This window comes from Zalophus californianus, chromosome 7 (genome assembly GCF_009762305.2).
Source record: "Zalophus californianus isolate mZalCal1 chromosome 7, mZalCal1.pri.v2, whole genome shotgun sequence".
Classification (NCBI taxonomy): domain Eukaryota; kingdom Metazoa; phylum Chordata; class Mammalia; order Carnivora; family Otariidae; genus Zalophus; species Zalophus californianus.
In genome coordinates, this window is record NC_045601.1 from 48,025,855 (window position 1) to 48,037,901 (window position 12,047).

Here is a 12,047-nt window from a genome sequence, read left to right on the forward strand (position 1 = left end):
AGGTTAATTTGCCTTTAGGTTATATTTTCTCATCATTGAAATGGGGGAATAAAATAGAACGTACGTTCTAAATTTTGAGGATTAGATGGGTTAATGATAGTCTGTGAAGTATCCTGCTTTTATGTTATTATTTCAGCTCATAGGTTAAATCAGATAAAAGATGAAATTTTTGCTTAATGTTTCCTCTTAAATTTAAGAGGAACTTGAAATGAATTTTTTCTAATAAATTTGCATGTGTAATTTAGACAGCGTTTATTTGAAAATTTACGCATGTTACCTCATGCACCTGGCGTCCAGATGCAAGCTATTCCAGAAGATGCTGTTCATGAAGACAGCGGAGATGAAGATGGAGAAGATCCAGACAAGAGAATTTCTAGTGAGATAATGCCTTGATGTGTATTCTGTTACATTCTTCTGATTTGTTAAAGATATCACTACAGATTAAAGGTTTTAGTGGTCCAAGAACTTCACTATGGGTTATGTTTCATGAGGACACTATTATTATTGTCCGTTTTTTCCCATTTTTAATCTTACATAGATTTACCTTTTTTCTTTTTTAAGATTTTATTTAACAGAGAGAGCACAAACAAGGGGAGCGGTAGGGAGAAGGAAAAGCAGGCCCCCCGCAGAGCAGGCAGCCTGAGGCGGGGTTCAGTCCCAAGGATTGGGATCACGACTTGAGCCACCCAGGTGCCCCTAGATTTAACTTTCTTACGCCTTAAAGCCTGATTTGAGTGTCAGTGTTTTTTAGTTCATGTGACTCTCTATATAGGAGCACCTGGGTGGCTCAGTCAGTTAAGCATCTGACTCTTTGATTTTTGGCTCAGGTCATGATGTCAGTGTCAGGAGATCGAGCCCCGTGTTGGGCCCCGCAGTGGGTGTGGAGCCTGCTTGGGATTCTCTCTCCCTCTCTCTCCACCCACCCCCACATGCATGTGTGCATGCATGCTCTCAAAAAAAAAAAAAAAAATTTTAATGTATATTTGGGAATGAATTGGAAAGTAATACCATTTATCCAAAGCAGAGTGAGTTCAGTAACATTAAACACCTGTTTGATTCTCTAGCCTCTCATTCCATTTAATATTGATTGCTAGAGTTGTAGTATAATGGTATCTGTTGTGGTGTAGACCTTCTAACATACTAGATATTAATGATATTTGTAATGTCTATCTACATCTCCTTTTAGCTCTGAAATAAATGGTCACTCCTTAGGTAAAGACATTATCCCTACCTCCTGTTAGTAAAAAATAGTTTTTCCCTCCAAATTTTTTTTGGTGAATTCCCCAAATGTTTTTCATGTTTCTTTGAATTATACTTCTTCCTAGATCAAATCTAAATTTTCAGTATTGAACAAACCATGCATTCAGTTCTAATCTTAACATCTGTTACCCTGTACTTTTAGATGTGGAAATTGGTTGGTACATTTTACATGAGTGTGTAACAATTATAAGACCTGTGACTGCCTTTGTGAACTTTTATTAAAATCTTTAATCAGTTCGAGCATCAGACAAACGGATAGCTTGTGATGAAGAATTCTCAGACTCTGAGGACGAAGGCGAAGGAGGACGTAGAAATGTGGCTGATCATAAGAAAGGAGCAAAGAAAGCTAGAATTGAGGAAGACAAGAAGGAAACAGAGGACAAAAAAGCAGGTAAGATTTATTTTTTGGTAAATGTGTTTTAATTGTAAGTTTTTAAGATGAGCTTCCCTGCAGTTTTTTATGAAATCCTGAAGTCAGTTGCACAAGTATTAAAAGGGATGGTTAATGCTAGGTAGGTGACTTTTCCGTGTGGTAAGTGGTGCTTACCTTCTGAATTTTTTATTTAAAGCTCTGTTAATGTTACTTGTCACATTTGCTCTTACAGAAAACTTTACCTTCTCTTGCTGACATAGATGTAAAATAGCAAACGTCACACTGTGATACAGATTGGGTAAGAAGACAAAGTGGTTATAGATCCATTTGTCGTCTGTGAACAGAGCTCAAATTCTAAGATAGTTTTTAACTACCTGAAGTTTATTTGATGGGAATAAGACACAAAAGAAGAGTTATCCTTAGACCAGTTTCACCATTGTGACAAAGCTGAGAGAGTAGACTTTGCTCAGAAATTGTTTGATGAAAACCTTAAAACTCTGAGGAAAGATAGGAAGGTATTTGGAAGCTGGGTTGGAGGGGGAGGTATAATACTTTGATGCCATCACTTAAAAATGCTGCTAGCTCGTCTCATGACAAAATGATACTTTAGGCAGTAATTTACTACTAGAATCTGTTACCTTTTATCTGCGTTCCCAGAGCACTTATACATACCTTGGTCATTTTATTTAACATAAATTATAATGCCTCGTTGCAGGATTTTATGTGCCTCCATGCTAGATTGAGCTCCTCGTGGCTAGGGAACACAGTATCTTGAATATCTATATTCTTAACACCTAGTGTGTTTCTTGATTGAGTGGCTACCTGATACCTGTATACAGGTAATGGTGATGAAGATGAGTTTTAGTTGGCTGTTAATTTTGAGCCTGTAGCGTGTGGAAAACTGCCAGACGATAGACAGACTTGGCCAGCATCCTTTTCCTTGTATCAGTCACATGGAAGTTTTCTCTTTTTTACTAGAGAGGTTAGGGTTCCCCAGCATATCTGACACTTCCACGTCTGTTCTTTTACTCGTGATTCACTCCACTGTAGGCTACCATTCTCTACCATTTTATAATTTTAACTTTTGAATGTATCACAGTGAAGGCTCCAGTCTGCCCTTACATACTGATTGACATCCAGGTATTCCACTTATGTCTGCGGTAAGGAGGGCTTAGCTTTAGCTGTAGGGCTTTTCTAGTATTTTTCATTTCTTTCACCATCAGTCCAATATTCTTGGCATTTTTGGAGTTTCTTCTCATTTTAAAAATCTTCAGCTTTTTTGTGCTTCCCCCCCTCCCCCAAATGGGAAAGCACCTTCACTGGGGTGCTACTTGTCTGTCATTGCTATTCTAGCTAAAAATGAGAGTACCCTTTGATCTGGCTTAATGACCTTGTAGTGGATTAATCTCTTAGTATTTAGCTCCTCAAAACTTTGGCTGCTGATAATGATAATTAAAAAAAAATTATTTTGTGGTGGCTCTTCTTTGTTTAAAATCCTTTGTCTTACACGTAAAGAAATACTACCATAGAAAACTTTTTTTTTTAAATCTGTAAATCAGAACCTAAATTTGGGGCCATTTCTTTTTTCTTCCTCCCTTTCCCAGTTCTGTTTTGGCACTTTGAATTACTAAGTTTACATATCCAAAATTAAGCCAGAAGTTGAAAAAAAAATCATAGTATCCTTATTGTCACACACATTTTTTGTATTGTAAGTGAGACCAGTCCCCTGAAATGTCTATGTAGAATGCTTAATAACAGTGTTTATAATCAGATACCTTTATTGTCAGGTCATGGCTTCACAACTTCAGTTCATATGTTTCTTTAAAGAAATTCAGCACATTTGGGCTAATTTGTTTTAGTAATCTTGAGTTTGTAGTGTTAATGTTACTATTTTATTGATTTTTATTAGAATGGTAAAATTTTAAGACTTCCACAGTGTGGGTTAAAAGTGAGTGGTATAAGCAGTAGGATTTAGTCTCTACTGTGCCCCTGGGCTTATCTTAATGTAATTCTCCTGTCTTCTCACAATACTTCAGTCCCAGTGGTCTTTCGGTTTTTCCTTCTAAACTGTTAGCTCTGTCTTGCCTGGGGCGCCTGGATGGCTCAGTCTTGGTTAACCGTCTGTCTCTGGCTTAGGTCGTGATCCCAGGATGCTGGGATCGAGTCCTACATTGGGCTCCCTGCTCTGCTGGGAGCCTGCTTCTCCCTCTGCCTCCCTCTCTCTCTGTCTCTCATGAATAAATAAATAAAATCTTTAAAAAAAAATTCTGTCTTGCCTCAAAGCTCCTTTTAAGTTTTCCTTCTGTTCAGGATACTTCATCCCTTTTCCTACCCAAAAGCTGTTCATTCTTGGGACTCCTCTCAAATGTCGCTTCGCTGTGGTAGCCTTCCCCAGCCTCCCTCAGTGCTGTGCTCATGTGTGTAGGCTGAACTTCTCCACAGCACATATCCCAGCTGTAATATTGTAGTATAAGGGAAACAAAACTTCAGAAGGGCAGGACCTAGGTTGTTACATTGCCCCCTTGAACGTCTGTCATATTTAGCAAAGCTTCTATAGTTACTGAATTCATGAATAGTAATATTGTATATGACAGCTTTTTATATTTTAAGTATATTTTAAAATGTATATATTTTGTATTTTAAAATAGGCTTTAATCTCTTCCCAATTTTTGTTTTTAGATGTTAAGGAAGAAGATAAATCCAAGGACAGTAGTGGTGAAAAAACAGATACCAAAGGGTAAATTATATTCTTTATCTAGTAATTTTTATATACTATAAAAATAATAAATACATTTACTTTGGGTGTGTATGTGTGTATTCTTTTGAGAAGTGCTGGACTGAACTTGCTTGAGAGCATCAGTAAGTTGTATGAGGTGCTCTAAATTTTAGTCCATATTGGTGCATAAGGGAATATATGCCATCTTAACCATCAGTTTATGTGTTGGCTGTTCATCTGTTACTTATGTAGCTTGCCTTAAAAAATGATAGAGACTTGAAATAATACTGTATAACTGAATATAAATCAGTTTGAACTCTTGTATGTAATGTATCTGAGACCTTTTGCTTTTAACTTTATGTGATCTTTTCATGGTTCTCTTAATTTCTATATATGTGAATTTTTTTAGTGTTGGGAGATGGATAAATTTAAACAGTGGGCTAGCATAACGCAATTCATGATGCAGTTCTGTTGAGCAAAATCATTATTGAAGTTTTTATCTCAACATATAAATACTTGACCACATACAATTTTGTGCTAGCATTTATAGGATAACTTGGAATAGATTGTAAAATCACTGGAAAGAGTAAGGGAGTTAGTACTCCAAAAACAAGGCATTATCGTGTGTTTCTGGGCATGACCCTACAGGACCTTAATATTTTATGTTGCCTCTTTTAACAGAGCCAAATCAGAACAGCTCAGCAACCCTTGAATTTGAATGTCTCACCAATTTCAGAAACCATAAAAGAGAGAAAATATTGGGAAGAAAAATTTTTTCTTTTTGAAGACTTCTGGCTTCATTTTATACTACTTTGGCATGGACTGTATTTATTTTCAAAATGGCTTTTTTTGTTTTTGTTTTTCTTGGCAAGTTTTATTGTGAGTTTTCTAATTATGAAGCAAAATTTCTTTTCTCCACCATGCTTTATGTGATAGTATTTAAAATTGATGTGAGTTATTATGTCAAAAACTGATCTATTAAAGAAGTAATTGGCCTTTCTGAGCTGATTTTTCCATCTTTTGTAATTATCTTTATTAAAAAATTGTACTTGGATTGTCTTTTGTCTGTTTATTACGACATTAAATCCTTTTTCGAGGGCTAATAACATGACTTTCTGTACAATTAGAATATACTAGGAGTGAAAGATAACTGATTACAACTTCAAGGACATCATTTACTGTTCAGGAAAGAGTATTTTACAGTACTTATTTCTTAATGCAATCGCAGTTCTACGATCTTGTTTTTTATAGTTTGGCCAGTCACTACCCGTAAAGATTGGCATCTCGTTATAATAATTTATCTCTACATTAATAATATAAGCTGTGCAATTGAAATACAGGAATTATATTTGAGCTGAACCAAAGATTCCCAAAAATTGGAAATGAAAATTCTGAATTGAAAGAAGAAATCATAGTCTGAGAAGGAAACTGTCTTCCATACTGAGCAATATGTGACTTTGTTGCTAACCCCACCATGTACCAAGTAGAAAAGGAATCATGTGGTTGTGTTTGATCAGAATTTTCCTATATTCATATTAAGTCTGTCTAAAATAAAACCTATTTAGACAAAACCTGGTCCTTTTACTGCATTTTACATAGCATCCAGGTTCCACTATTGCACACAAGTTTCCAAACCAAGGAAGTAAACACTTAAAAGAATTAGTTTATTTTTCAATTTATTGAGTATCTGTTCATTTTAATGCCTTGCGTATACAACTGAAAGTAATGGGAAAATGCCTGCACCCACAGCTTGCATTCTAGTGGTAGAAAGCAGACAAGTGGGTAATTTATACTTACTTTACGATAAGCAACAGAAAAAATAAAACGTTTTAGGAACTTGTCGAAATGAGCGAATAAATTACTTTTTTGCTAGACCTGCAGTGATTGTTTTGAGATAAAAATCCTAAAATTCCAGATGATGATGTGGAAGATGTTTCTCTATAAGACCCTGTGTTGAGAAATATTTCAGACATTCACAGAAGCACCCGGATTTAGGTAATGAACGGCCATGTACCCACTCAGATTTAATAGACTTTTTTTCACTTTTACCATATTTGGTTCAAGTGTTTTTTTTTTTCCTTTAAATATACCAGTTTGAAGACTTCTTTATACACTTTGCCATTTAACTCCCCTTTCCCACTTTTCAGAAATAACCATTACTCTGAAGTTCATGGATATTTTATCCATGTTTTTACTCTTGCAGCAAATCCGTCAGGATCTAAGCCTTTATGACATTAGGTATTAACTCAGTCCTTCAGGGACTAAGGAAATGTATTTAGTGTTTGTGAAACAAAAAGTATCACATACATACACTTGTGTAACTTGGTTCTTAAACTGTGATTTATTCCTGTTGACCAAGTGTAATTCATCTTAACTGCGATGCATTACTGTTCCATGTGTCTAAAGGACACACCAAACATCTGTTTCAATACCATAATGAATCTCCTTGGGCACATTTACGTTTTGTTTTCCTATTTACAAATACAAGCATTATGTATTAACTGAAGCTTCAAGAGAATTATGAAACAAGCACATTCAGCCTAAGTGACCTAGTACGACCTCCACACAACTGCTCAAAGAACAAGGACCCTGTTTACAAAAGAGCAATAACAAAAATTTCTAGGAATAAAATTATACAGAAGCTATAGTTCTGGTATATAATGAGAAAGATCAGTGTAACATAAATATCAATATATGTTTGGAAATAATGGATAAATATTTCAGATTGGTGAGGGAAGAAAGAGGTTTATTCCTTAAGGAGTGCTGGGATAATCGATAGTCATACGGGAAGTTTTATACCTTCCACCAGAAGAATCGAATTTAAATTGCAAAGGGAAAGTGAGACCGTAAGTACTAGAAACTGTTCAACAGACTTAAAAAAGTAATTGGAGTAGATAAAGTCTGACTCCAGACTATAGACAAAATAATTGATATATTTGACTAAAAAAAAAATTGAGGCTAACAAAACACTTAAGTTGAAAACAACACGGCAGTGTGCAGAAAGAATTACAACTTGGCAGCAGTTCAAAAGCCTAATATCTAAAGCTAGTAGAGAAGGACTGAAAAAGTGCATGAAGGATAAGAACATTAGGAAAGAAATACAAACAGTTATTAAATACAAAAAGATCTTGAACCACTTAGGAAATGCAAATTAAAGTCTATGAAGGTGATTTTTAATTTTTGGACCATTTTTTAAACCTATCATAAACTTGAAAAACAAGTGTTGGCAAGAGGATGAGGAAATTGTCATACATTGTAATAGAGCGTGTGAGTCACTGTAACCTATGATGACTTAATTTAACATCCTGTATCAAAATTACGAATAAAAACCTGGAGAGCCTGGGTGGCAGTCGGTTAAGTGACTGACTAGGATTTGGCTCAGGTCATGATGTCAGGGTTGTGAGATCGAGCCCTGCGCTCTGTGGGGAGCCTGCTTAGGATGCTCTCTCCATCTCCCTCTGCCCTTCCCCCTGCACTTGCTCGTGCACACTCAAATCTTTTTTAAAAATTGCAAATAATGTGATTCAAAATTTCATTTTGAGAAATTTAACACACTTGTGCAAATGACTTTCAGAAATCTTCATTATGCAACATTGTTTGAAATAAAAGATTAAAATGACTTAAATGTTATGTAGAGGAGGAGTTGAATGATAGTTCTGAAAGAATAGAGCCATAGCAAGTATGAGAAGTACATGCTATATATGGAAAAATCTCAACATCTACCATTAAGGGAAAGAAGGAAGAGGTGGAATACGTGACATATACTACCTTTATTTGTGTGTAAAAAGAAAGGCAAAATTGATTATACAAATAACATCTAGGAAAGATAATGAAATGCAGCATTGGGGCGTTGGCTGCTTTCATGGAGATTCGAATGTTGGACCATGTGAACATTACCCCAATTAAAAAACACAAGCAGGGGCACCTGGGTGGCTCAGTCGTTAAGCATCTGCCTTTGGCTCAGGTCATGATCCCTGGGTCCTGGGATCCAGCCCCGAATCAGGCTCCCTGCTCAGCGGGGAGTCTGCTTCTCCCTCTCCCATTCCCCCTGCTTGTGTTCCCTCTTTCACTGTGTCTCTCTCTCTCAAATAAATAAAATCTTAAAAAAAAAAAGAAACAGATGATTTCTAGTCCAAGGGATAGAAATTTTACACAACCTTACAACTTCCTTTTCCATGTCTCAAAATTATCTTTTGAAATGACGCAGATTCATGCAGTTCAGTTGCTGGGACAATAGAGACTATCTTAGTTTCATTTCTTCTCAGGAGAAGAAAGTCGTGTCATGTGGCTAAAAGCCATTGAGCCTAAGACATTGAGCCTAAGCTGAGATTATAAAAACCATCTGGAAGAATCATGTTCCTGATCAGGGTAGAGTAGCTATCAACTCTCACTAGCATTTCATTTTTTAAAAATGCACTTTGAAATTAAGACCTCAACTCGGGAAAAAAAAAACAAAGCAAAACAGTGGTCCTTTAATTTAATGAAGATGTTGCTTTGTTCTTAATTTTTCACATTTCCTCGCGACATAGGTGAATGCTTTCTCCAAGTCAGCATCCGTACTATAAGGTAGTTACATAATAACTAATCTTGGTCCTTCTACCAAAGCTACTAGCATTCTGTCAATAGAGGAGAGTTTTTGAAGTTCTTATATTGAAGTAATTTACCTGCATCTTCCGGTTCCAGTGCCTTCAGTAAAAATCTTTCTGAAGCTTCTCTGTTCTCTGGGATTCGTAACATTTCTTATTTATATGGTGATAGAAATGACATGGGTTTTCAAGGTTTAAATAAAAACTTTGATTCGTGTGCTATCACAAGTAGTACATTTCAGTAGTGTAAGATCTCTTTTTCTTCACCATAATCCTGTGTAAGTTACTAACCTCTGTGCCTCCATTCCTTTTTAATTTAAATGAGGAAGATGATAGTCGTCCTTACCTCATAGGGTTATTGGAAGGATTGAGTTGATACATAGTTAATGCTCAGTAAGTGTAAGCTGCTGCTGTTAAGCCTGGCTGGCTCAGTCCATAGAGCATATGATTTGGTCTCGGCGTTGTGAGTTCGAGCCCCACGTTGGGTGTAGAGAGTACTTAAAGAAAAGAAATATAGGAATCCGTAAGTGTCAGCTGCTATTGTTACCATGTCAGGTAAAGGTTGGTAGATGAGGCCAAAGTGATTCAGGGGGAAAGTCTTGGATCTTCAGGTATTCTTTATTTTTTTTTTTTAAGATTTTATTTATTTCAGAGAGAGAGAGAGGCAGAGAGAGGAGGGGGAGAGGCTGAGGGAAAGGGAGAAGCAGACTCCCCACTGAGCAGGGAGCCCGACATGGGGCTCGATCCAGGACCCTGGGATCATGACCTGAGCCGAAGGCAGATGCTTAACCGACTGAGCCACCCAGGTGCCCCTCAGGTGTTCTTTAAACATCACATGGGTTGCCTTTGAGCCTTTTGGTGCAGTCTGATGCCTACTAAAACTCCTAGGTCATGGTGGATAAAGAAGCAATCTTTTGAGAACTGATTTTCGCAAGGAAGCTAGCAAGATTTGGCAAATTTAGGAGGATATTAATGCCCCTACAATTTACTTGATGATAATCTGTCAAGCAAAACTGTTGTGAATGGGTTATAGAAAAAATAGGACTTACATTGTTATTGGCTATTCACATGAGTAGCGATGTTAATGTGAAGAAATAATGCTCAGGAGAGTTACAGTATTTAGAACTGCTGAACAATTGCTGCATTTCCTCACCTCACCACAAGATGGCATATATTCTATTGTTTAAATGCTGTTCTATTTGTGCTTTTTCTCCTGTAGTCACTTGGTCCATTTAACAAGCAGAGTAACATACACTAACTGGTTCTTTTGGATGCAGTATTGGATTCAATACTATTTGAACTAAGCTACAATTTGGTGTACTCATTTGGGCTTTTCTTTTATAATTATAACACTAATTCCTGAGCTTTATATCCGTAACACACAAGAGAATGTATCTGGTAGTAAATCATGCCTTCTCTCGTAAAAAGTAGAATAGAAATGAGTATTAGAAGAAGAAGAATTTTCTACTTTTTCCTGGGGGTTTAATCATTTAATATAGGAGAATTGAAATTTATTTCTAGGAAATATAGCTTAGTACAGTGAAGGTAATATGCAGGGCGAGAGCATTGGATTCTTGTTCTACAACTTCAGTCTCTAAACTATGTACCCAATCTCTTTGATCTTTGGTACTTTACAGAGTTATGATTAGGATTATTAATAAATTCTGGTAGAATAAATTATAAGGGAGAGCAGATTCCTTGCTTAGATTGTGTTATTACTAGAACTCTGAATAGGTAAAAATTTTTTGGCAGGCTCACCTTGTAACAAGTAGTGTGTGTTAGGGTTCAACAGTTATGATTGAAACTCTAAGTCCTTTGGGTTGTGAATTTTGGGTTCTATTGATAAATCAGAAGCTTCCAACTTCTCTCATGCATCATTCAACTAGTTACCTTTTTTTGTTTCTTCAAAAATCAACATTTCAAGGGTGACCTCCAGTCATGTGGTCTATACTTAATAGGCTAATGTCTAGGCAAGTATAGACAGGCATTCCTAAGTTATCAAAATTCCTTCTGCTTAACAGATACCAACAGAAGGTCACGATGGCCTGGCAACCAATAAGCTGAATTTGATTTGAAGAGACAAGAATTTCTCCTTTGCCTTTTTTAATTGCACTTATGCTATGTTTTAAGTGGGAAAGACTTCAAAAATCTCATTATTCTGCAGGATAGCAGGAAAGTTCGAACTTTGTTGTCTTTGACTAGATTGCGAGTGAGACTGAGATGCTCGAGGGCACCCTTGTCTGCTCCAGTGGTGGGCAACAGCCCCTGCAAGAATGGGAGCACTTATCTCAGTATTTCAGAAGTCAGCCTCTTCTAAATGGGCTGGATTTCTCATCTCCGTAAGATCTGCCTGAAGAGGACATACAGTATTTTCCAGGAAAAAACTTTCTCTATAATCCACAGTCCAAACCATTATTAGCTATTATCCTCCCTATCAATCAAATGCAAATAAAACTTCTTTTTGGTGAAGTAAAAGAAGAAGGTATTATTTTCAGGTACATTTATTTGTATAGTTTAATATTTACATGCAATAGGCTTAGGTAAAATTTCTGTGCTATTCCCTTCAGTGGTGAATACCCTTTCAAAATGTTTGAAAATCAAATTAACATAAATCTTATGGTAAAGCATTGGGCTTTCTTAATGACCCTTCTACCATCCTTTACCATTAATTATAAAGGGATTAGAGTAATGAAGGATTGCCTAGTGAAAAAATGAAGAGAATATATATTTTTTAAAATACAGGAATAACAGATGTAAGGAGTAGCCACTACCCCTAGCGCTGAGCATACCCAAAGAGCCACCTGCCTTAGCCAAGGCTCTGAAGAGGGCACACTGATGGCTCACTGGATGGCAGAGGCGTCACTGGGGTACTGCATAGGTGGGGCTTACTGGAAATCCGCCCTCGAAACTTGCCAGAAATCCTCCCTGTAGGGTGCTAGCGGAAGCTACTCATAGAAAGGTGTCTTGTGGAAGGGACTGGGCCATGAAACTCCCTGAGCTGCCTGGCTAGGTACAGGTGGAACTACCAGCAGCTGGACGCTGCTGATCACCACACACTACAGAGGTCAAGGGCTAGACAGCTGACTGGTGATGCAGGAGCCCAGAGCAGGAG

The 12,047-nt window shown here is 36.9% G+C and overlaps 1 protein-coding gene across 3 annotated transcripts in view; it reads left to right on the plus strand.

Annotated features, from left to right (window-relative positions):
• The window catches only part of HDAC2 (histone deacetylase 2), a 29,621-nt gene extending 24,264 nt beyond the window's left edge, over nucleotides 1–5,357 (plus strand). For all 3 annotated transcript variants that reach the window (XM_027602960.2, XM_027602959.2, XM_027602958.2), the window contains 4 exons: nucleotides 246–376; nucleotides 1,496–1,651; nucleotides 4,313–4,370; nucleotides 5,031–5,357. In XM_027602960.2, coding sequence (XP_027458761.1) covers nucleotides 246–376; nucleotides 1,496–1,651; nucleotides 4,313–4,370; nucleotides 5,031–5,061 — 376 coding nt within the window. In that variant the 3' untranslated portion in view covers nucleotides 5,062–5,357. The remainder of the gene's footprint in view (nucleotides 1–245; nucleotides 377–1,495; nucleotides 1,652–4,312; nucleotides 4,371–5,030) is intronic.
• The last annotated feature ends 6,690 nt before the right edge of the window (nucleotides 5,358–12,047 follow it).